Genomic DNA, 26,477 nt, shown 5'->3' with positions numbered 1-26,477 from the left:
TGTTCTTGCGTCATCTGAAGTAAAATGGGTGGCAACCTGAGAAAGGCCTTCTCTGTTGTGGTGCCAAAACTTTGGAACTCCTGGGAGATTTATCTGCCTCTATCATTGTCTTGTGTTAGTGAAGCCTTGCGGGGGGGTGGGGGGGGGGGTTGGTGTTTTCTCACTAACTGTTATTGGCTCTTCCAAAACTGTGTTGTGTGTTTAATTATACATACTTTATTTTAAATACTGTTTTAAAATCTGAATTTTTTTAATGTTTTGATGGTCACCACTTGGGACCCCCTGTGGGTGGAAAGATGACACAAACATTACAAATAAATAATTGAAATTGCAACAGAATGACAGAAACAGAAATCTTGTACACAATGGCTTGGATCTAGGAATATGTAAGTGAAAATATAATTACCAGTACACTTCTGCTTGAATAAGATCTTGTTTTACACTTATCACTCCCTTTCTTATATCTTAGAAGTGCCCAATGGTGCACAACATCTTGCATAAGCAGAATCACAAGCGAGGATACAGTAAGTCTGACTTACTCTCCACAAACAACCTATGTATGCAGAATAAAGGGTTTGCCGATTTATGGTGCTCTGTGGTAGAAACCTGTTTGGTAGTGATTTATGGACTTTGCTGTGTATTTAACTGTATTTAACTGTCAATGTAACTAATTATAGTTGACATGAGATTGCAATTTCTCAAACTCTCATCTCTGTGAAATACAGTTCTCTACTGGGGTGAGGGGAGAGAAGGGAGAGATCAAACACCCTCAGGGCTACTAAAGAAGAATGAATTATTCCATGGTAGGCTAGAAACTTGGGATGTCACAAACCTTGAAATTACTATTTCGTGACATATTGTTTCAGTTCAAACTACTTGAGCACAATAAATCACCATACAGTTAATCTAATTCTTTGTTCCTGAAACAGTTAATTTCACTCTGGGTACCAAGGACTCAAAGCACTAATCAGAGCTATGGGATACTGCCCTTCAAGTTGACAGATCTCAGTGGGCTCACTCAGCACCAGCAGTGGAGAACAGCAATACAAATTTCATTCCATCAAGCTATCTTTAAACAATTGGAATTCTTCAAACACTGTAGAGCCTTTACTTTGTCCCAATTTAATGTCCTTCCACCTGTTCTTCCTGAAGGGAGATATGCAGGTATTCTACATGCTCATCGTCTCTGTCCATGTCAGTCTGGAATGGCAGCAACAATTGAACATGTATTTGTTTGACTTGGTTTTTGATAAATAAAAATTTTGGATGCTGAAACAGTTAATCTTGGTAGAATAAGTAAAATGCACCAGTTTAATCCAAACAAAATGGTGAGAGATATTTGAAGACACTTCTATGGGGATACTGTTCATTTGTTTAGTTTTGAGGAAATATTATGGTTGATCTTTTCTCATTGTTCCAAGACAGGCATTCCAAATATTGCATTTTTACTTAAAATAAAGATTGCTTCTGATACTAATAAATACTTGAATACATTTAAACAAAGTTATTTCAATATTATATTCTTAATAGTTCTGTAGCAAACAAGAGACTTTAAATCTTGAGGACGTGTGAAAGGGAATCAGCTGGAAACGTTTCCCATTATGAAGAGACACGTTTTGAGAGATTCCAGAGATACCTAATAGAGTATGGAATGCAAACCTAAATTACTCCGCAGTGATCCATCCAGCTGCACAACAGTGCTAATAAAAATATAATTTATGGATTCTCAGTACTAACAAACCCTTTCCTTTATCTTTAAAATGTATTTCCCCCCTTCCATCCAAGGCACAAATGAACTACATGTATCCCATGTTGCTTTTCGTTTCCCATCTTTTCTTGGCTTCAAATCTGAAAAGAAATACAAACATATGTCAGTATCTACTAAAGTACACTTTGGGGAGTTTTCAATCAAATTTCATTTAGCAACTATAGCTAAACTGAAACTAGGGTTTTAAATACCCTAGTAATTACAAAAAGGAAAGTATAAACATTTGAATAATGTATCAGTTGTAGTAAAGATTCTACATTAAACAGATGCACTACTTAGGGAAAGAACCAAGGTCAAACTAAACAAATAAGCATTAGTACAAGCCAATTTAGAGAAAGAAAATATTCAAGAGACTCTACATTAAATGCACTCAGACCAACCACTAGTTTAAAATAAAGAAAGTCAGTGACATAAAGCCATGCAAGCTTCTTTTTCTTTTGGGCTTCTTGAGAAACTTCTGCATCTTGTTTCATTTTTTACAAAATTTTGACAGGCAACAGCTTTGGCAATTTTCACTACAAGCTAAGGAAAGAAAGAGAAATTAACAAATGGGGGGGGGGATTCACTTGTCAAACACTTGTTCTTTCTCCAGCCACCGTGGGAACTTGTCTGTGCATATTCCAATAAACTAGTAAAATTGTGGTGGTCTAGGTGAGAAAGCTTCATTATTTGCCCATTTACAGCCCAATTGGGGGAGGGGGGTAGTTGGGCAGTGACAGGGATGGTGCACCATCTCCTAGGAGGTATCTGGAGGTGTGGCACAGTACAAATAAAAACTAAATTTAATTGCTGTGCTGAAAGGGCTCTATCCAGGCCAAAGGGCTATATCAGCCTTTTTTGCTGGTGTAAGTCAATGCCAGCAAAAGAGGCCATTCCCAGGCTGGAAGTCCTGCAGAAGCTAACTAAAGTCGGCACTGCCGCCAGGAATGACCACGTTGGATCTGGCTCATAGGGGAAGGAATGTCAGCATAGTGACTGTGATGGCACACAGGCGACATGGGGCTGTGCAGTTCTCTGGTACCAGCAAAGTGCTCTTTGCAAGGCATTAGTGTCACTTATGCTAGGTGGACTGGCAATGGTGCCAGAACCAGGGCCAAGCTGGCTCCCCACCACCACAACCCATGGATTGCACTGTTATTCAGCACACACAAGATGAAACATGCTAGATTAAAATCAGCAATAGAAAATTAAACTCAAGTATGCATCACATTTAATTTCAGGACAGTGTGAAACAAGGCAGAGATGACCAAGCAACAGCAACAATACATTACATTGGCCGTTTCTGCACGGCCATGCTGGGGGTTGGGTCGGCGTACATGATGCCGACCCAACCCCCCCAGGACCGTTCGCACGAACGGTCCCGGTAACGAACGGGAAGATGGGGACGCGGAGCGCCGTCCTCCGATCGACCTACCTTCTCTGTGACCATCTGGTGCATTGCCGAGGCCAGGGGACATGCCCCCCCTGCCCTGCGCGACCGCTCCGGAGTTGCAGAGAAGGTAGGTCGATCAGGCAAAGGGGGAGGGATGGCGCCTTCCAGCCGCTGCCATTCGCAGGGCAGCAGCTGGAAGCCGCCGTTTTCCAACAACCTCGCTCAGGGAGTGAGGTGGGAAAATGGCGGCTTCACGCTGCTGGGGAGGTGTGAGGGCAGCGCGGCAGCGCAGCAGCTGCACCCCCCCATGCGAACAGCTCCCTGGGGATGGCGTTTTTGCCGTCTTCAGGGCGCTGTATTTGGCCTGTGCGGAAAGGACCATTGTTTCAATTAATCATCCTTCGGCTAGAAGTTAGATGTATTATTTAATTGAACAGACTTCTTTAGCAGGATGTAATTTTTAAAGGGAAAGCTGGGGAGATGCTCCAAAAGGTTCAGAGTTTGAAATCAATGAAAGATAATGTACAGCAAATAAAATGATACATTTGTATTCAGTATTCATTATTTTATTTATTTAAAATGTCAGCACTGATTTAAATTATATCAAAGATTAACTTATAAATCAATTTGTTTTATCAGTGTAATTCTCTATCAAGCATGCACAAGATGACTAGCATGCTTTGTAACAAATCATGATGGATTATATATTTTCTAGAGGTGCAAACCAGAAAAATTGAATCCCACATCAAACAACTGCAAAAACCATCCTTTCGTGGGTGTTATTGGGATTTTAATTATTCTAAATTATTACTCGCAATGGTTGATATCTGGGGAAGGTAAAAAAAAGAATCCATATATTAAGGTGGCCTTGGAAGTCCATTCAAGTTAAACTTAAGACTCTAAGCTAACTTATGAAATGGTTCATGATGCAGCACAAAATGGGACCAGAAGATTAGGGAAACACTGATGGACACATGGAAGCACTTCAGCTTATAATAAGGGTTCCTGAAATTTTTATTAATGATAACTTAAAGCTACTTTAAAAAGAATCTTCAGATCTCCAATGCAAATTTTAGGGGGCCAAATAAGGGCACAACCAATAAGGAACAACTGTAAAATCTGCACTGAAGCATGAAACTGGCAAGCCACTTTTATTTCATTGGATGTTGGTATGTTTACAGGAGTTATCTTAAGCAAAGCTATTCCACTTCAAGCTATACCACTTCAATGGACTTAGAAGTGTTTAACTCTGCACTGTTAAACTACTGACTGCCAAAATCTATGAAATCACAACTAGTAATAGTTTTGCTGTCTCTAAACAGCGCAAAACTACATTAGTACACATTTGTTGGGGAAGAACTGCAAAATGAAACACAAATAAACCATTTAAAAATAAAAACACATTGCTTATGTTTTGTATCATGATGCCAATAAAGGCTTTTGTATTATTTATGTTTTGTGTCACACATGTAAAATAGGATCCTTGGAACTGCAGGTCATGCTGCAAACCTTCAAAGAGTTATCATAGGAAGAGAGTCTCTTCTAAATAACAGCATGTTATAGTGGTTAAGATTCCCCATTCCTTCACATGAGTGACAGACTCCCATCTAGTGAACTGGATCTGTTTTCTCACTCCTACATATGAAACCTACTGGGCAATCTTGGCCTAGTCACAGTCCTTCAGAACTCTCTCAGCCCCATCTACCTCACAAGTTGGGAGAGGAAGGGAAAAGGAGTTTGAAAGCCACCTGAAGACTCCTTACGAGAGAAAAAGGTAGGGTATATATCCAAACTTTTCTTCTTCTACATACTTTTAGTTTGGAAAAGATTATGGGTGACATGACAGCCATGCCTAAATATTTGAAGGGATGTCATGTTGAAAATGGAGCAAGCTTGTTTTCTGCTGCTCTAGAGACTAGGACAAGGAGTAATGGATTCAAAATACAGGAAAACAGATTCCACCTAAACATTAGGAAGAACTTCCTGACAGTAAGGGCTGTTTGACAGTGGAATAGGTTGCCTCAAAGTGTAGTGGAATTTCCTTTTTTGGAGGTTTTTAAACAGAGGCTGTTAGGAGTGACTGTGTATTCTTGCAAGGCAGGGGGTTGGACTTATTGGCCCTTGTGGTCCCTTCCAGCTCTATAATTCTAAGTGGATTTCCTTGGAGGATCCTTCCCCTAGTTCAATGGCAAAGGATGCAACAGATGAAGAAGGGCAGGGGTTAGGGAAGAGAAACAGAGATGTGGGAGAAGGTGCAGAAAGGAAAGACTCCATGTGCACAGAGGATCAACTGAAGTCCACAGGAGGAAACACCCTTCTTTCCTCTACATGACCATTGAGTGTAAGCATTGGGATGTAGCTATGCATGCCTCTCTGAACATTGAGAAATGTGGATGTGTAGGATGCATACCCATATGCAAGTTTCCACTCTGCCTTTTGTTGTGCCCACTTTGCCCCGTGGGTGCCTCCGAATTTTCCATATATTTTTGGACAGAAAAAGAAACACATACAGTTAACTATGATGTTTATAACTAAAGCTGGAAGACTAGTGCCTACAGTTCAAAATACAAATGTGGTCCTTTTACCATAACTCATTATCTATCTGCCTCATCAACCTACTTAATTAAATAAATTCATTAATCATAGTAAATAATTGGGAGAGGAGGCTATACTGCCTAGTTCCTTGGGTATTCACTGTTCAGATCATGAAATTTGGATCTCTAGATGATGCTTCAGGTTTCACAATATGAGCATCACCCACTAACAGAGGAATGGAAAAAGCAGGGGATATTTCCAGAGGAATGGTAAAAGCAGGGGATTCATCCATACACCGAGAGAGAAAATTAATTCACTTAAGGCCCTACTACATACTTCTTAACTGTATACTACAGAAACGGTTGTTTTTGGTAACATGTAGCTGATAGAAATTATTGTTTTTAGTCCAATGGCTAGTTATTTATTTGATGCACACGTAAGATTCCACATCATCTGAATTCATTATTTTCTTCAGTGTCAAGTACAGTTTCACACATAAACAACAGTGATTTACAGAGAGCCCATAAAATAATAAACACAATAGGTAGTCTCTGCTTGTATCAAGTATGTGCATTGCAGCTGCCGTTTATGACCATTAAACACCAGTTTTTATTAGGTAAAACTGTAAGACATCTTGTGATAGTCATTCAAACTTGACCCAATTATAAGCCATTCTTAGGAAGAAACAGATTAAGCAGGGCTAAAAAAATAATTCATGAATGTGGAGCAGAAATCTGTCAAAAGAATAAACTATCCTTTAACCATTAAACAGGTAATTATGCAACAGGGCTCCATACTTGTACTAATACAATAAGCCAGGTAATCAGGTATGGGCATGGACAGTAGTTTCAAGTCAGATGGTTTCCATATCATAAATAGAAATTAATTTATCTCTTTACAAATACCATCCCCTCTTTCATATTTTTGCCGTAAAGTCATAGTTGACTTATGGTGACCCCATAGAGCAGGAGTTGGCAACCCACAGCTCCAGAGCCGCATGCGGCTCTTTCAGCCTTATACTGTGGCTCTGTGTGGCCTGGAGGTCAAAGGGTAGCATAGGAATGTCCCTCCAGCCCTCCAGAGCAGCGCTGGAAGGAAAGGTGAGTGGAGGGGCCAAAACAGAGGTGGCTCCGTGTATGAGGGCACTGCTTTTTGCATCCCCTCCACTCACCTCTCCTTCCAGGGCTGCTCTGGAGGGCTGGAGGGATACACCCACGCTGCCCTCCAATCCCTGGAGGTTAGAGGGTAGCATTGGCATGTCCCTCCAGAGCAGCCGCCATCCCTCCTCTGCCATCCCCGCAGCCGCCATACCCCCTCTGCCCCATGGAGCAGGTGGCTGCCTGCTCCATCAGGCAGAGGGAGTTTCCGCTGCCTCCCACAGCGTGAAAGATGGCAGCACCGGGCAGGCCCTACAGAGCAGCGCTGGAAGGAAAGGTGAGTGGAGGGGCCAGACTGGAAGCAGTTCCGTGCAGAGCTGCCTCTCCGGCTCAGTAGATCTCTGGGGCCATGGAAAACAGGTCAAAATGGCTCTTTGGGTGGTAAAGGTTGCCGACCCCTGCCCTAGAGTTTTCAAGGCAAGAAATGTCCAGAGGTGGTTTGCCATTGTCTGCCTTCATGTCACAACCTTAGTATTCCTTGGAAGTCTTCCAATCAAACATTTGCAAGGGTTGACCCTGCTTAGCTTTTGAGATATGACAAGATCAGTCAAGTCTGAGTTATCCAAGTCAGGGCTATATGCATTTTTAAAAATAGTTCATGTCTGTCCTTACCCCAAGTGAGGCTTTTCTAGTATTAGTCAGGAAGCTGTTTGTAAACATTTGCCTTCCACTGATTTTGTCTGAAGCCATTGTTCTCTAGATTGCTGCCTCCTAATGCCTATGGCCTTGACAAAATATGTCTCTAAGACAAGTAAAAAATAGTCCGCACTTTTGCAGCATTTATGCTACAGCCTGTGGATATACTGCAGAGAGTATAGATGATACTTTTCAATGACTGATGTTTGTGGCCAATCAAACATAACAATGCCTGGTTTAGCTTAAGCATTTTGCTTTCCTACCCAGACCCTCATACCCCAAACGAAGTCCCTTAAAGTCTTGGTCAATGGCTTTACATTAAAAAAAATGTTTCAGGTCATCAGATAATATAACAAAATGAAATGCTGGTAAGAAGCAATAAAACATGAATAAAAATATATACAGCAATTTCTTGTGTAGTCGAAGTATCAGCATTTTCCACATAGAACATCCAATATTTTGCTGCATTTTAATTAAGGTGTCTAAACATTATCACAAAGAACTGCAAATTGGTCAGAGCATGCAGTAAGGAAAATTAAGCTCTAAAGGCTTTTTATCACCACATTTCAGGAACCAAGGGTGTAAAATGTTCTAATTTGGGATATATTAAAAGCCATAAAAGGTCTTTCAAAAAGATTAATGGTACTTTGCTTGGATTTAAGATAAGGGCTTTAGCTGGTTGGAAAAGCAGGGCCCTGGCTAGACCCTTGAGGCATTCATCTTTACAGCCACTTGGAAGATTTGTAAAAGCGTCTGCATAACCTCAAGCAAACGCACTGCGACATTTTTTTTAAAAAAATTCCTTTCAATTTTATAGGTTTAAAGTGTGTAAATCATATTGGGAAGTAATGTAGATATAATGGTTCATCCTTGTAACATAGTACAGATTTTTAAAAGACAAAACTTTTTAATCAAGCTAGTTTTCTAGGAGGCAAAAATCAGTTTATTGAAGTTTACAGATAATCGTTTCAAATATCTTGCTCTTGCAGCTTAATACAGCATAACTGCAAACTTGTTATCCATGATTTTCCATTAAAAAAAATTATAGCCATCAAGGATCTCTAACAACAAATTTCTGAATCTTCTCTTTCCAAACTGTATCAAGGTACTTATTTAAAAATACCAATTATCATACTTCAACTTTTTTTGTGGAATAACAGGTTTCTATGAAAAATATTTATACTATTCACTTTTGTTCTTTAATTAAATGAAAACAGATGTTTTCTGAAGTAAAGCGGAACCATTACTGAAATACTTAAAGTGCTAAGGTCTTTAATTTTTATATCAGTTTGGTCTACAATTCCTGATTGTCTTTACTCAAGCTCAACATTAATGTCAAGCAAGTTACCTAGGAGACGAAAGAGATCAAAGAGACAAAACCCCCTCAAATGTCTGATTAATCAAGCCTGCAAACAGCTTATTTCTTTTAGCCTGCATGCAAGTATGAAAATGAGATTCAGGGAGCCGTACATTGTGCAGATTTGTTCATTCTTATCAGAACAAAGCCAGCGGCAGCTTATTTCATGGATCATTGGCACTGTCATCAGTGCTACACAGAACGGGTGACAGCTCCTCATTTTGAGGCTTGAACAAAATTAGCAAAAAGTCGGCACAAATTAGCCTCTCATCTTTTTAGTAATATGACATTATTCATTTACTTTTTATCCAATTTTTAATTTTTTCCTTGTCAGCTATCCCTTTCTAGTGTTTCTTGCACAGCATCATAAACGCCCTTTTTGAAATTAAAAAAAAAACACATACCAAGAAACAGCTGAAGTTGAAATAGCAAAAATAAAGTTGGAGCAGCAAGAGAAGAGGAAATATATTCTCTCATCTAAGCTGCAAAATATGTCAACAGTAGTTTTCAAAAAACAGAATCTACATAAAATATTTGATTGCGCTATTATATGAGGATGTCAGCATAACACAGCATAGCTCTTGAAATCTACTGGGGATGCTCTCCTAGAGGTGTCATGCATGCGCCAAGTTAGAACATCAAGAGGGTGTGGGCAAGCTGGCTCAGTGGTAACTCCCAGGCTATGGAAACCCCTCCCTATGGAAGGTTGTTTGTGTCCAAATCTGGTTTACTCCTGGAAGCAATGCAAAGTTATGTTGATGGCAGCTGACCTTTAGCAGCCAATGACAGAAACCTCTGTTGTTAGCTGCGTATTTGTTTTAATGTTTTGTACTACAATATGTCATGGTTGGGTTCATAAATAGTTACACTTTATGTTTGGGGCATCATCTTGAGCCCCTGGGTAGCAGAATAAAGTTCCAAAACTGATAAAGATTTGTTTCAAAGACCTACTGTAAAACACCTACTCTCTAGGACATGAATAACGAGACAGAACATTGAAGACTAGATTCAGAAATGTCATGTGTAGGTATGTTCTATAAAAGACTACACCCAAAGGGGTTTTACAGAACATCTCTATCCTAACAGGTCCTGCAGCTTCTTGTGGTCTATCAGAGAAACCAAACAGCCTTTTAATACTATATTACAGTTTCTCATCAAATATAAACCTAGTTATTTCACATTCTGCCTGTAGCAATGATTTTCCCCTTTTATATTATGGAATGTTATCCAATGCTGATGTATATTAAATATATAAAGCAAACAAGAATATTGAGTGGATTTTGAAGTGAGAATGATCTTCTGTCAATGATTTGTTCAACTTCTAGTGTAAAAGACTGGGTTTCCAGTGCTGGATATTGAAACATCAAATTATGTATAGACAACACCGTTATGTAGCATGGATACAAAAATTGTTCTTATATTTAAGCTTTGTTTTAGATTTAAATATTTGCATGCAAGAAACTTACTCCATTCATAAAAAGCATTAAAAATTAACTATAAGCTGTTAGATGTTTTACACAGTCGCCTTGTAAGAAAGGCTGTTTTAAAAAAAAGAACTGTAGTACTGTTTTCAGCAATTTCTTTATCTCTGCTCTTCTAAGTAAGAAAGCTTATTAACAAGCTTTGAACTTAAAATCACATTTACAATAATGTGCCATCAACAGTTTTATAAGCTAATTAGAAAAAAAGATTAATTAATGACTGGCTGCTAATAAAATGGCAATCATGAAGAAAGAAACCAAGGGTGCTAAGCTTCAACTACCACCAATTAAGAGCTAATTACAAACAAATTATATATGTGTTTTGCTGTGGGCTTTAATTTACTAAAATGGTTTTAATTAAAAGAGAAAACATGCTGATTAATTGAACTGCAGAAAAAAATCTACAGTATAAACTGTGCTTTGTCTCTTTAATTAGACTTGTAACATCTGAAATCTTTTTTAAGGTTTTTAAAAAGAAGATATACATAATTAAGAGAGCATATGAATATAATCCTAGGTGATAACCTTTACTATACGACAGGGGGTTAAGAGAAAACAATCTCAGTCTGAAGAGAAACTGAGAAACACCTTCATAAGGATGAGACAGAAAAAGATTCTGTATTATTAGTAACAAATAAAAGGAGTTTGGCTCTGATTTTTTTTCCCTATAACCTAAACAGAGAAATATTTAAAAATTATGGTTGTTCATTACAGTGACAGTGTGTTCCAAGTACTTTGAGCCATGGCACAGTACAATGTGACAATATACTTCTCAGGTTTTGTAAGGTTTGTGTTTACGTTAAATAATCTGACAAGAGTACTAGTAATACGAATGAAGTACATCACCACTGATTTTGAATGGTACTGACCCCTTCTGCACATGCAGAATAATGCACTTTCAATCCACTTTCAGAACTGTTTGCAAGTGGATTTTGCTATTCCACACAGCTGCAAAGTGCATTGAAAGTGAATTGAAAGTGCATCATTCTGCATGTGCAGAAGGGGCCACTGATGTGAATAAACTCCCACACTGGGTCCCATCTACTAACTGGACAAAAGAATCTCAGTGGTTGATCTTTATAATTCCCCCCCCCCCAAAAAACCCAGTTAGATGCATAAACTTTAATAACTTTTCTTATATGCGAATTGTGCACTATGAAAGAAGCATATTGACTGCACATTAAGGGTTCGCATGATGGGCAGGCAGCCATGGAACCGGGGAGAATGCACTCCAAATAATGGAAGAGAATGTTTCAGTAGTACAAGAATAGTATCCTAACAAAAAGTTATTTAATTTCTTTAATTACAATAAACAGTTAAGATTTTTAAAGCAAAGCCTATGACTTCTATAAAATTATGTTAACTCTCTCACTGCAAAACGCCATAACTGTAAGCTAATGCTGATCCTTCTTGGAGTATGACAGCTGAAGCGGCAATTCAAGATTCTATGTGATGCAACATTTTAAAGTGTAATTTGACAGGAAAATATAATATGGTCTCTGTTAACTGCCCTCCAGTCAACTGGCTGTTAAGACAATTCAGCACTTTGTAAAAAGAGTAGCTGCTGAGAATCACAAACTAACTCAACAACTTTTAAATGGGCCTTGGGCCTGCATACTTAAGGGACTGTGTCTCCCCATAATGCCCCGATAGATCCCTCCAGTCTTTGGAGGAGAACTTATTAGAGATCTGTGACCTGAAACACATCTGGCTGGCCTCTACCAGGGCCAGGGCTTTTATGGCCCTGGCCCCCCTCTTGTGGAACTGACTCCCTAGAGAGACCGGGGCTCTGCGGGACTTGCAGAGTTTCAGCAGATCCTGTAAAACGGACCGGTTCAGCCAGGCATTTGGCCAGCCGGCTCGAGTGTGATCCTATTCCATCTAGGCCTCCAATGGGCTCAGTTGGGGGTGGGGTGGGGGTTTTATCGCCATCTGTCTGCTGATGATGTAGTTCCTATTTACAGTTTTATATTTATAGTTTTATTGCCTGTTATTATGGGTTTTAATGTTGTTTAAATATTATATTGTTGGTATTGTATGTTGTTCACTGCCCTGAGCCCCTCTGGGGCCTACAAGTTTAAAGTATTAAATAAATGAACAAACAAACAAACAAACAAATAAATGGTGATGCTGCTGAAATTTATAATCACCAGATTCAGATCATGGACGCTGGTTGTTGTAATGCTTGTCTTCAATATGAGATGACCACAGATGTTCAAAAGTTTCTCCTGCTGACAACTAAGTGCTGCTGAGAGGGAAGAATGTTCTTACTGATCTTCAATGCTGATACAGCACAGGACACAAATGACAAGTGTCATGGAATCTATCAGGCACCCTAGACAACTTCCAGTTTCCAGGACCCCTGGTGCCTGCGGTGCTGTCATGGCAGCATTTAGCTTGCCAGAGAAGGGGTATGCTGCAAGGCAAGCCACTTTGGGGGCTTTCCAGGAGGTGAATTTGAAGCCCCTCCTCCCCCAAGCTCCCTATAACATAATGAGGAATGCAGTGGGACTTCTGAATCTGGCTGCAGGGGGAACCAATTTTCTGAACCAAGGGGAGTTAATTCATCACCTATTAAGAATTCCGAGGCTGATTTTTCCTTTAGCTTTTAAGAACATAAAAGTGGGAACAAACAACAAAGTGCTGAGGATTAATTTTACATTGTCCAAGGCTGGTTGAAAAGGGAAGGACAGTCTGAGTTTTGCAGCAGCTATTCCTAGGCAAGTAAAAACAACCTTTTCTTCTCTTTCCAACCAATCAAGGGGCTCTAATAGTGTGCCAGCTGGGGTACAGTTAGGGTCAATTTAGATGTAACACTTTAAATTAGTCTTCTCCAGGTTTCTAACTTTTAAAAACATTTTGATACATTTTTGATACATTCGATGTTGTGTTCAGAATTCAACTGAAAGATAGCAACAGATAACCACTAAAATTTCAGCAAGAGAGAACACTCCAATAAAAGCATTTTAAAAAACAAAATAGGAAACTCTGAAATTCTTAAAGGAGATAGATCAAGGGTGTCAAACATGCAGCTGCATCCAGCCCCTTGAGAGGGCTTATCATGCCCATGAGCCAGCTGAAGCAACCCCATCCTTGTCCCTGATCTGGGCTGGCAAGCCCACTGTGGGCCCACCAGTTGAGGCAACTCCCCCATACACACGCCAGACCCTGCCCACACCAAGCCACATTTAAGTTACACCCAGCCCTCGTAACAAATAAGTTTGACACCCCTAAGATAGACTCTCACAATGTTACTGATGTTGTTCAGTATTATCAGGATTGTTAATATAAGTTTGTGGAGTTTACCACTTATGAGTCACTTGTAGGAAATAAGTGTTACCCCCTTCTCCCAAAGTTCTGAAAATACCCATAATGGTTACTGAGGTGCTGCAAATACCTTGGGAAATGCAGTCCCATGGTTCTAAATGTCTCTGTTCAGGATTCAATGCCACAAATCCTGATCCACTTTCTCAAACACCAAGGTAAATGCAACCTGTCAGCATGTATCTCAAGCTTAAAACCATTGCTACTAAGAAGACTGGAAAGCAATGACGTAGGTATAGATTTTTTATGGGGGGGTTGGGGTGGGGCCATGCCCCCACCCACCCCTGGGGGCATGGCCGCACCTCCCAAAGCCCCACCTCGGCCTCAGTGCTTATAAAAGCAGCTCTCTGCGGCCAGGGATGGCAGACTCCACTGCCCTGCCCCCCCCCACTGGCTGGACTCCCAGGTGGCAGCTGGCAGCCGGCAGTCCCTTCTGCCCTCCCCTCCGGGCAGAGGCGTAGCTAGGGAAAATGGAGCCCAGTGCAAAATCTGAGTTTTGCTCCCCCCCCCCCCAAGGGCAGCCACTGTGATGCCGGAATCCATCCCCAAACCTCACCATTTTCAATGGTGTTTAAACTAGGGAGCCCAGATTCTCCTTTTAAATCCACCTTAAAGGGAGAATTTGGGGTCCCCAGTTAAAACAACATTGAAAGTGATGCTGTTTTGGGGGATCTGGGGTCCCCCACCCTGAAACAGGATTACCCACCACCCTGAAACAGCATCACTTTCAATGTTTAAACTAGGGACCTCAGATTCTCCCTTTAAATCCATGCCAAAGCGGGTGGATTTAAAAGTAGAATCTGGGGACATTTGAGGGGTGCCTGCTGTCAGGGGTGCAATTGTTAAGCTAGCAGCATCAAACTTTCAGGGTATCTTTAGGAGACTCTCCTGATGATACCATCTAGGGTTGGTGAAGTTTGCTTCAGGGAATCCAAAGTTATGGACCCTCAAAAGTGTAGCTCCATCTTTTATTAGCTCCCATTGGAAACAATGGGGGATGGGGCACCCCCTTTGGGAGTCGATAACTTTGGACTTCCTAAACCAAACCCCACCAAACCTGGGTGGTATCCTCAGGAGAGTCTCCCAACAAATCCCTGCAATTTTGGTGCTGCTAGCCTAAAAGCCATGCCCCCTGCAGGCCAAAAACTGAAAACATAAAAAATACAAAAAATCCACAAACTGGGGGCGGAGCTTCAGACATGTAATGCGGAGTTGAGCCCGAGGACGCCCCCCCCCCTTACCTACATCCTTCCTGGAAAGTATAGTTCCTAAACACACTTAGCATTAACAGAATGGACATCCTCTGTGGAACTCCTAAGCAATGCCAAAGCATTACAAACTGTTCTCAAATGCAGTGTGCAACAAGTGTTTAATTTCAAAGTTAGGTTTTAGATCTGCTTTGGCATTCGCTAGCCTTTCAGGGCATGTTTTCATAGGTCTTCTTAGCCATTTCTTTATTTTTGGCTTCACCCCCCCCCCCCCATATACTTATGCAGCTCTATCAGTTTCACAGGCTTATAAATGTTATACATCAAAAATTAGCTTCACTTATTAAGGAAGGAAACAGCTTTAAGAACTCTCGGATCTATGCCTCAAAGCAAAGGCTTTATCAGCAGGTTCCAGTAACTGTCTCTTGAAAAAGAAAATATGCCTGATTAAAGAGCGACATACCTGATTTCCAAAGAACACACATCCATTGAGCACAGTCTCTCTTACTCTAAAACAACTTAACCCACAACTATATTAAAGTACATTTGTACTGAATGTATTCTCTGCGTTTAGTACTGTATTTAACTTGGAAATGCAAATGGGGGCCAGGTTATATGGATAAGTCATCTGCGTCAAGGTTTCTTGGCTAGCCTATATAGTCAGTTCTTGCTTTCCAAGGACACAATGTAAAACAACAAGCAAGGAAGATGTCTACAATCTCACCCAGTATTCAGTACACTCTACTACATCGCTGAAGATTAAGAATTCCATGTGAAGGAAGGAGGGAGTAACCCAAGCTCTTCCCTAAATTTACGCATCAAGGTAGGGGCTTAGCAACACTCCTGTGTTTTGATTCTTTATTAGAAGAAATCCGTACCTCCCCCCAAAAGTCCAATGTCATATATACCACAGTCAAGCAAGCAGAATTTATGTATTTAATTTGCTTCATTTATACCCTGCCTTTTCCCCCAATGGAGAATTGACACAATTTACATTGTTTTCCTCTCCTCCATTTCTTCCTCGCAAAAACACAACAAGGCAGCTAAGACTAACAGTGTGTGACTGGTCCAAGGCTAGCCAGCAAGATTCCATGGCACAATGATGATCTGAACCTAGGTGCTCCCGACCTTAGTTTGATAATAACAACTTTATCTACACTAGTTCTCACTGTGGAGCTTCTTCAGTAGCAAGTAACAGAATACCAGAATGGATGATGTATGACAGAAAAAGGGGAGGCTCCCAAAATGTAAGTAATACTTCAGCAGTGATCAGTTGATAATGAAAGAATATGGCTGAAAACCTATATCCCAAATGAGAGGGACACAGAGTGGGTGGGGGGTCCATTCACCATCACAAACTTGGACACATCCTGTGGTGGCTCTAGGAGAAAGACGCTGAGGCAAATATCTTCTGGACTGAAAAATGTCCAATCCCCCTGGGGTTTCAGGATTCAAATGGACAAATAGTGAATGTCAGGGAACTATAGTGATGATGAGAAAGCGAGGTGAACTTGTCACCCTCCTCCTAATGTTAGCAGAACTGCACTTGTGGAAAGGGAGGAAGGGAGCATTTTTTTCTTCTCTTCTCCCTCCTCACCGCAGTCTCCTAGCCAGAATGTTTGTTTGTCCATATGAGTTCCAGAACCCAGCCAGCTTTCTGAGGGTTGGAAAGGACTGCCTTTGTAAATTGTGGTCGTTTACTGGAACCTCTAGTTATCTTCCTCCCAGAACTGAAATCAAAATGATGGCAGTCAAAACAAAAGGATGCACAACATATCACATTAAAAATCTAAAATAAAACATATTGTTACTAACTACCATTCTATGATTTCACAGCTCAAGTCTTATTTCAGAAGAGAGATTAATTACAGACATGGAAAAGCAGGAGCAGCAGCCAGACTTTCAGGTAAGTAGGTTGAAGGGTAGAAGGATATTTCTGTTCCTGCAGTATTCTGTGCCTGTTGATTGGATAAAATCCGATGGACAAACAGTGAACAAAGTAGTGATGCTCAGCAAACCCTATTAGGTCAACTTTTATCTTTTGGATCAGGGTCCCAGTTCCCTCCAGTATGCTAATTAGATTGCATCTCCATCTGTAGGACTGTAGTCTGATGAGATTCATACTTGGGTTTTTAAAAAAATCCTCATATTGCCCAGCTGTAAAAAAATATTAATAACTTATATTCTAATAGTGAAGATTGCCAAATCTGAAGGCACTTAAATCCTGTAACAGAAGCTGTGAATGGGCAAAACAGACCTTTCCACAAGTCTGACAAGGGCTGCACGTTTGGGGAAAAATCTGAATTTAAAAAATACATTGGGGCACCTATAGCTTTAAGCAACAGATTCCATCAGTGACTGTTGCTAAGGAACCAGGGATTCCAGGATTGGTTCTGTCAGTAACATGTGGAGGGAGCCAATTTTAGTCACTGAAAGAGGGCTCATTGGGGCCAGCACTAGCTAGGGTTGCCAGCAACAGGCTGGGAAATGCCTGTAGATTTTGTGGTTGAATCTGAGGAGGGTAAGGTTTGGGAAAAGGAAAGGCCTCCGCTGGATATAATGTCATACAGTCCATCCTCCAGAGCAGCAAATTTCTCCTTGGAGACAGATCTCTGTTGTCTGGTGTTCAGTTGTAATTTTTGGAAATTTCTATGTGCCAAAATAACCAACTCCAAAAGAAATGGTGTACAAAGCAGAAAAATACAACAGGAACCACCATATAAAAGCTGCTTATACAAATATATCAGAAAGGTGAAAGTGTTTTAGTAAATACAAGTAAAACGCAAAATATTGCCCAACAAAACAATAGTTCAAATGTATCTACATGAAACACAATGGCGTACATCTATTTATGTCTCTATACCAGCAACAAGCTGTAACCCAATCATACAGTATGTCGCAAAATCCACTTATTATAAATCATCTATTGGGCATGGGAATATTGTTCCAAACAGTTCAAATATTATCCAACCTTCCAATGCTTCACAATACTTGTTAGGTATGTGCTTCCAAAGCATTCTTTCTTATAAGTGGAGAGTAGCTGAAGAATCCGGTCCTCCAGTTTAAAGAAGGTCCATAGAGGAATTAATCTCTCGGGTGGTTGGCGACCACACGAAGAATGCAATTCACAATAAAACAGCATTTTTGTAATGTTCTTCAGTTCAGTTTGTAAAGCTAGCTTCTTATATAGGGATTTAATGTAGATGTAACTGGAACATCTATCTATCTGGTTTAGACGCACATATATGCAATAAACATAGCTAAAGATGGGAGGTAAACAAAAGATTGTTGAAAGGCTGAGGAGGAAAGAATGAGGCAGGGAAAGGGGAAGGATAAGGAGGTTGTTAGGGGGAAGGAAGGAGGAAATAGCAAGGGGAAGGGGACACAGGGGAAGTGATGTTTCCCCCTCCCACAAGTCCTTGTGGATTCCCTACCATACAAATGGGCCTGGCCCAATGGCTGGCACCACACAATTGGGTCACAGGTTTTTTAAGCTGCTAGAGAGGGGAGAAGAAAAGCATAAAACAAGTAAGTTGATTTTTGGTTGAAAATGAGATAAGGTTACTAACTCCATGTTAGGAAATTCTTGAACTTCAGAAAGTTATAAATAGACTCCACCCTTCAAATCAGCTGTTTCCTTTCTGAGACCTCGGGTTTCCAGCTTCCAGGTGGGGGCTGGAGATGATCCAGAATTACAAGTGCTCTGCAGATGATAGGGATAAGCTCCCCAGGAGAAAATGGCTGCTTTGGAGGGTAAACTCTTTGGCATTACATCCTACTTCCCTCCCCAAACTTTGCCTCCCAAGATTCTTTCTGCAACCTGGAGCTGGCAACCCTAAGCAGAGAAGGAAAAGGTTATGAAGGCTTTCAGGGAAGGGAAGAAGGATTAGTGGGGGAGGGGGAAATTAGATGACTTCCACAAATCCTTGTGGGTGCCCACTTGTTCAACTGTAATAGTCCAATCCTAGCCATACACCTGAAAAATATGTTTCCTAAAAGAAGTAGGAGAATCAGACAAATTGTCTAAGTATATTTGTTAGCCATACTATAAAATCTGTAAAGATTCACTTACCTCTCGAGTAGCTAATCTATCACTTAGCTCGTCAGCCTGTGCAATATCTCTGTCAGCTACAGCTTTGTCTATGCTGATTTCAAGGCCAGACTGAAAAAAAAAGTCAAATAAAAAAGTTCCCAGTAGAATACCAACTTAATATTGTAAACACATGTTCGAGTATATTAAATATATCAAAATAATATTCATTTACATAGTTTTAATTTCCATGTATAATAAATCACACATAGAATATTTTTAAAGGACTATCTCATTAAGTACTCCCAGAATGGCTGTTCAAGAACAAATTGTTGCATTAGTTCCACCTTATGTGTTGGATAAATACTGCCATTTAAAAAAATTACATGGACTAGTTTACGCCTGTCAGAGTAAAATTTTATCTCAATATCTGACTTATCTGTTCCATCCCTGGAGCTCCCCTGAAAAAAAAATGTGATGTGTATGTGTCAAATAATATGAAGAATGCCAATTACCACTCTGTCTTTTCAGTTCTTAGATCTTATCTTTCTCCAAAAAAATTCTGGCATGGTGCCACTTAACTACTTCACTATACTACTGATTCCAAGCCAGCAAACAGTCAAGTGAAAAAGAAGGCTACATTTTTAATCTTTGAAAACAAGCAAAAAGAAGGAACCCTAATAACATGGGCAAATCCTAACTTGTCTTAAGTTAACATTTACAAACGAACGACCACTAATGGATGCAATAATAATAATGTAATAGATTTCTGCCCTGAAACTCTAGTTTCATCTTTATTGAATACTGTACTTGTGTTATATATGAAGGAACAGAAAAAAGGAAGTAAAATAATAATTACAAGTTGATATTGTGTCAAGATTTTACTAGAAAAATGACATCTTCTGATTAATAAGAACTGGTCACTGGAATTAAGTTTTTGCTTTCGATATATGCATTTTTCATAGGTCACCCAAATCTACTTCGTTATTTAAGGCAAACAGAAAATAGATAATTTGTTATTAGTTGCTCAGAAAAATTAATAAGCAGATAACACAAGGAACTCATGTCAAGTAAGAGCAGAAAAGAAAATGGCCAAGTGGTACAATAAACTATTAGTGTTGTCGCAGTAACAGAAAATCTTAGACTTATGATAGCTTTGAAAAAATTAATGTTGCATTTTCAACTATGTGCTTGGATCAGGATACAAGGGCATTAATCCAAGAAGCCAGTGAAGCCTAGTGGAAACAACAATCCCTTCCAGTCCAGCTTCTGTGCTGGGCATGGGACAGAGACCATCCTAACAGCCGTCACAGGTATGCTCCACATTCAGCTAGACCGAGGTGTATCGGTGCAGTTGGTATTGTTAGATCTGACCGCAGCATTTGATACGGTCAACCATGACCTTTGGGCCCACCATCTAGTGACTTCTGGGGTTCATGGTGTTGCCTTGGATTGGCTCATCTTGTTCCTCTGGGACCGGACTCAGCAAGTGAGGTGTGGGGATGGAGATTCCTGGCAGTGCCCTCTTCAATGTGGGGTGCCGCAGGGGGCTCTGTTGTCCCCACTGTTATTTACATGCAACCCTTTGCTCAGCTGGTGTGGAGCTTTCGGCTGGTCTGTCATCGGTATGGTGATGACACTCAGCTCATTCTGTTGATGGAGGGAGGGCCGGTCATTGTCCCTGCGACTCTGCAGCACTGTTTGGAGGCGGTTGCTGGTTGGTTGAGGCATAGCAGATTAAAACTGAATCCATCAAAGACGGAGGTCCTGTGGGTAGGTGGTGAGGGGGGTGAGGGGGTCTGTCCATCAGTGCTGGAGGGGGGCTGTTTGTCAGTGGCCTCCCATGCCTGTAACCTGGGGGTTCACCTGGACTCATCATTATCTATGGAGTCCTAGGTGGCTGATACCACACAGACAGCATTTTTTCATCTGCACCAGGCACGGCAACTGGCCCCATACCTCTCCTAGACCGACCTAACCACTGTGATCCATGAGACAGTCAACTCCAGATTACACTATTGCAACAGGCTCTAAGCGTGCCTTCCTTTGCAGTTGATCCGGATGTTGAAATTGGTTCAGAATGCAGCGGCACGGCTCCTCACATCTCTCCTGTGCTGCACCAACTGCACTGGTTCCCAGTTGAATACTGGACCATCTTCAAGATATTGGTGATGACCCTCAAGGCATTCCGTAGCCTGGGGCCCTCGTAACTCAGGGACCATATTTTCCCCTATGTCCCCACTCAGCCTCTGTGTTCTGCAGAGGCCAATTTGCTGGTGGTCCCTGGCCCCTCCATGATTCAGTTGGCCTCCACGCGGGCCAAGGCCTTCAGTGCCTTGGCCCCAACATGGTGGAACACTCTTCCACCAACCATTAGGGTCCTGCAGGACCTTGGCCAGTTCCGTGGGGCCCTAAAAACTGAGTTGTTCTGCCAAGCTTTTGGAGGAGGGTAACCGCTGATTGCCACCTGTATTCTCCATCATCAGACCACTCCAATGAGAAGGAGCTGAATTTGATTGACTGAATTTTATCGCCATCTGTAGCCTCATTTTGTTTTTAGCTTTATTAATTGTTTTATAGTTTGTTGTGATTTAAATATTTGATTATCTTGTACACTGCCCAGAGCCCTTCGAGGGTGGGCGGTATACTAAATTCAATCAAGCAATAAAAAATCATTTTTTTCAAGGTGGGGATTTTTTCATGCTTTGGTAAATTTAATCCAAATTTAGACTGACTCTAAAACACTTAAATCTAAACTGAAATCTCTGCTAAAACATCATCACCTGTTTATGAACAGTGACTGCTCTCTTTGGATATAATAATTTTAATAGACATTAATCACTTTTAAACCTTATTCATTAATGTTAATCTTTCTTTCTTTCTTTAGCCTTTATTTGGCATAAAACAAATAAAATAAAATCCTATCATTAATGTTAATCAACAACCACCAACATATTCGACTTTGAAAAAAGACTGGAATGGGAAATCTACCAGAGTGGTTTCAAACCATATTTCTGCTCTAGGATTTATAGGATCAAAAATCTGAAAACAAAAATACAGTTTTTCACAAGGTGTTACAAGTGATTACTCAGAAACAACAAAGGGAGCAAGGTTCTTTGCAGAGAGTAAGCAAAATACATTCTAGCTAATAGGTGAAGTTATATAATTATTTATCATTAAAAGGTATGATTAGGTTATAGTCTTTTTGTCCTCTGAAGAACAGTGCATTTAAATCAGGAACTCTGAATAATTAATCACCTTTAGAGTGCCTTCCTTGCTGGCAAGCAATTCAAATCTAGCGTTGATTCCAAAATACTGAGTGAGCTCTCTTAACTGGCTTTCATTTGCGGATTGTTGACTACAAATAAAAATGCAAAACAGCTGCATGGAATTCTTATTTCTATAAACATGACAATAAAATGTAAAAGAAAATATTCTTCATTGTACTATTTTTGAATCCAGAAAGGAAGACTCATTCTACAAGTATAGTTGGAAATTATTACAGGTCGCTAAATTATCATGAAGTTTTATTTACTTTTGTTCCATTGATATAAGAATACAATTTGGATGTGACTAATCTATATCCATATCTATATTAATCAGCAAAAATTTAAAAATGTGCATTTTATTTTAAAATTAAATTACCTGAATGGCCAATCTAAATGTTTGTGTATACATGAAAAGCAAAAACACTTTAAACTAAATTTTAAATATCATAGAAATTTTAAAAATACCTTTCTTCTTTATTATCTGTTTTCAGTTTAACTGGAAAAAAGGAAATGTGCATTAACATTTGTGAGATATATCTATGAAAAACAATAGAAAAGACCTAGGACCTAGAGAGTCAGTATGGTATAGTGGTTATGAGCAGTGGGCTCTAATCTGGAGAACTGGGCTTGATTCCCCACTCCTCTTCATAATCATCAGACTTTTATTTGGTGAACCAGGTTTGGTCCCCACTCAAAAATTCCTGCTTAGTGACCATGCGCTAAACACAGTTCTTCAGAACTCTCTCAGCCCCACCTACCTCACAAGGTGTCTGTTCTGGGCAGAGGAAGAGAAAGGAGTTTGTAAGCTCTTTTAAGTCTCTTTACAGGAAAGAAAGGGGGGAGTATAAATCCAAACAATTCTACTTCTTCAATATGGTTTACACACAGCAGAGCCCACTGAACACTGCCTCCTCCATGTTTTACATCAAGGCAGATCATCCATGTGTATACCCCGTTCCACATAAAGACCTAAGTACTTTTGTAAATTCAGCCTCCATTGCCTACTGCCCCCCTCTCCACATGCTTCATGCCCCCCACTCATCATCTAGTCTGGACCAGGCTGCGACAAGTGGGGACATGGAGCACATGGGGGGGGGGAGAAAATGGCAGATGAAGTTATAATATTACTTACACCTTTATATGGAACAGGGTATAGGTATATGGACGATACACAGATGGGGTCAAGCTCTTACTGCTGTAATCATTTTTAAATAATTACAGTATAGGAATTTATACTATTTAACTCCTTTAAATAGGGGGAAGGCAAGGAGATTGTAAGCCCCTTTGAGTCTCCTACAGGAGAGAAAGGGGGGATATAAATCCAAACTCTTATTCTTCTTCTTTATTCTAAAACTAGCTATATAACATGCACTGACCATTATCCACGTGCACTGAAAGAAGCAGTGTGAAATGTCATGTTGTTACTATGCCCTTCTGCATACTGGAAGGAAAATCAAAAAAGGAGTAAGCTCTGTGCGGGAACCAGTGTCCCCACACAGATTATTAAGGGTGGAGCAAGAACTTTTAGAAAGAAAGTTTTGGGAATAGAATTCCAGAAAGCAAAATCAGCTGTGCATCTACAAGAACAGAAATATTAGTTCAAATGCCACCATAAAAGTCATTAATTATTTAAATCGTGAATTGCCTCGCAATCAAAATACACAGGAGATCCCTTGAAGTTCAATTAGCCGTATGTGAGACCCAATCTTGAAATTAAGCCCCAGCTCAGTCACGGACTTATTTTCACAAGAAAGTCACTCTCTCTCACCTTCAATTCTCCAATAAAACTGGAAGAAATGACCTGTCTAATGTGGTCATTGAAAGAATACATAATAAACAGTAGAAAGGATGAATATTAAAGGCAATGCATAAAGGTGGTAAGATCAAACGACTGTCTCTCCTCTCTTAGTACAAAATGATATTAAAAACCCTTCTCCGTTTTTAAAGCCATTGGTCATGCGAAAGAAAGTTATTTTTAAAGAGACACAATCAAAACTAGCTGCACAGCTTGACTGTGATAAATGTTTAATTCCTGTGAAACACATCCATATCATAGACCATCCTAAAGTTCAATATATCACAGACAACCAACAACTCCATTGCAATTCCTAGCACAAGTCTCAATTTTTTAAAAAAGAGGAAAAAACCTTTTGTAGAACGCTCCCTCTTTTGTCCTCTTTCTTTCTGATTTGTCTGCACTTTCATTTCCAAGTTTTTCTGTTGCAAATTCTGAAATTTCTGTTGAAAGAGAAAATGAGCAAAATGAGAAACTGTTTCAGGAGGTGGGGGATTGCTTCCATGTTACAGTCGATGAATGCACAAAATAAGATTCCTTTCAGAAACAAGCGACTACACTCAGAAACATTCTACAGTGCGCAACATCCCTCTATTTGAATGAATGAATGATTTATTTACTGTCAAAGATCAGCATTTAAAAAGTTTTCTACAGCACTTCCTCAATAAAATACCTATATACAATTCTGGTGTACCTTCAGCTATTAAAACAAAGTCAATTCAATAGAGTATAAAAATACATAAAATATAACCTCCATCCCTCTATTATGAAAGCTGCATTCGTTGGTCTGAAATTTCAATTATTAGACAAATATAACCTAATTCAGAGCTCTGCAGATGTTCCAATATGTATTTATTTTGTCATACTTTTATCCCGCCCTTACACAGAGGACTCAGACAGCACAAGTTTCTTCTATCTGCTGCCATCTTGAGTACAATAGGAAAATATGTGAGGATTGGTGGCTAGCACAGAACATGTAGTCTGTGCAAGTACAACACGCCAAAGTACACAGCAGAGGGGTGGGGGAGGGGCTTCAAAATAAGTTAACCCTTATTTTTGTTGTGGCATCTCTCAAATTCTGAATCCTTAATTACATACAAATGTTCTTCAAGCATCCAATCAAATTTAGGCAGGCTTAAAATTTAGGAATGTTAAAAAAAGACCGCCCTGCTTAAGCTATTCTTCAAATATAGTTTAGCTTGAAAAATGGTTTGTCATTAGATAGAGGGGGCTATTGTTTAGAAAATATATTCCTAAAGTCCACTGGGTTATGCAAAACTAGTTGAATAGTTTCTGAATGCAGCTAAGGCATAACACAATTGTTAAATGTATTTTTAAAAATACTCCTAGGCAAATTGTAACTGCATAGCGGACTACAGATTAGGAAGAAAAATGCATTTAATAGGAGATTAATTAAAAAGAACAGTTCTGGTTTACCCTATGTTAAATCATTAGATTTGAAAACTGATCCTGTTGGATACACATGTTCTTACACATGACATGAAAAGTTGCGTAAGGGTATCATCACAAGTCTCTCCAACATTATTATTTTAACACACTATTCTGTTATGTTACAATAAAAATCAGAAACTTCTTTTCACTTCACAACTTAAGACAACAATCCATAAAAATGACTGCTTATTTTAGCAACAGGGTGGATATATTTTTGTTTCAATCAAACCTACATTCCACATATCTAAAGAAATTCCAGAAGGACATTTTTGGAATTCCTGTATCTCATCTGCCATGGCTGAAGCAGTCTTGAAGTCAGACGTTTGAGCTCTTCTGAAATCTTTTTGTTCTGTTTCCTTTTTTAATATGGGTACAGGACCCTCCAATGTTTCTTCATCACCAGAACTTGTATCAATGTAACTTTCATTCAAACCAGGAGGCAACAGACCACTCAACATCTCTAGGTATAAAATGACATCCAAAATACTTATTACCATAATGGAGAAAAATTTAAAACACACCCCGCCCCATCCCCAGAATGCCTTAGAAGTTTTTTGTTGATTTTGCAGTGGTAATAAAACGAGAGTAATAACTTCTTAAGCATCTTACTTTTTAACAATCCATTAATCACTCAGATTTTCTAAGTTTGGAAACTAAATGGGAAAACAAATCCTTTGGATGTATAAAAAGAATTAGAAAAGTACAGTATTACAAAAATAATTATTCTTTCATTTGAAGTTCTAAGTGGCTTACACAGGCTGGCTAGAATTAATGCCCAACATCTTAGCATTTATCAAATGAGCAGTTTGCACAACTGACCTTTCCACTTATGTATTCCAGAAACATTTCTCAACTGATTGTAATAAGTATAAGTATATTTGTGCCTGCATAGTTTGTAACTGATAACTATGGTCCAAAATGGTATTGTGCTTAAAAAGAGAACTGGAAGACCATCAACAAGGTGTGCAAAATAAGGGGACTACAGCTAAAAAATGACTCATAAAAGTATTGCCATTTGAATAGAAAATAATATAAATTTAACATTTTTCAATACCTCTTGGGCAGCCCAATCCAGAGTCCCCACTGGGTGGGA

The 26,477-nt window shown here is 39.7% G+C and overlaps 1 protein-coding gene across 1 annotated transcript; it reads right to left on the bottom strand.

Moving 5' to 3' along the window:
• Window positions 1-1,122: 1,122 nt before the first annotated feature.
• FAM204A (family with sequence similarity 204 member A) lies at window positions 1,123-26,246 on the bottom strand. The gene is made up of 7 exons (XM_048506888.1): window positions 25,618-26,246; window positions 24,285-24,375; window positions 22,603-22,633; window positions 22,127-22,226; window positions 18,911-19,000; window positions 2,249-2,290; window positions 1,123-1,200 (listed from the first exon to the last, which is right to left on the bottom strand). The coding sequence occupies exons 1-7, from the start codon at window positions 25,879-25,881 to the stop codon at window positions 1,123-1,125; spliced, it is 696 nt and encodes a 231-aa protein (XP_048362845.1). The 5' UTR covers window positions 25,882-26,246.
• Window positions 26,247-26,477: the final 231 nt, after the last annotated feature.

The sequence above is a fragment of the Sphaerodactylus townsendi genome, linkage group LG08, assembly GCF_021028975.2.
Source record: "Sphaerodactylus townsendi isolate TG3544 linkage group LG08, MPM_Stown_v2.3, whole genome shotgun sequence".
NCBI classification, from domain to species: Eukaryota; Metazoa; Chordata; class Lepidosauria; order Squamata; family Sphaerodactylidae; genus Sphaerodactylus; species Sphaerodactylus townsendi.
Note: the sequence above shows the minus strand (reverse complement) of the source record. Positions and strands in the feature narration are given on the sequence as shown.

Coding starts and splice junctions, on each gene's coding strand:
- FAM204A (XM_048506888.1), bottom strand. CDS start 25,881: ATGGTAATAAGTATTTTGGATGTCATTTTATACCTAGAGATGTTGAGT. Junction 24,376..25,617: donor TTTCTTTAGATATGTGGAAT/GTAGGTTTGATT, acceptor CTCTTTCAACAG/AAATTTCAGAATTTGCAACA. Junction 19,001..22,126: donor GCAAGGAAGGCACTCTAAAG/GTGATTAATTAT, acceptor TTTTTTTTTCAG/TCTGGCCTTGAAATCAGCAT.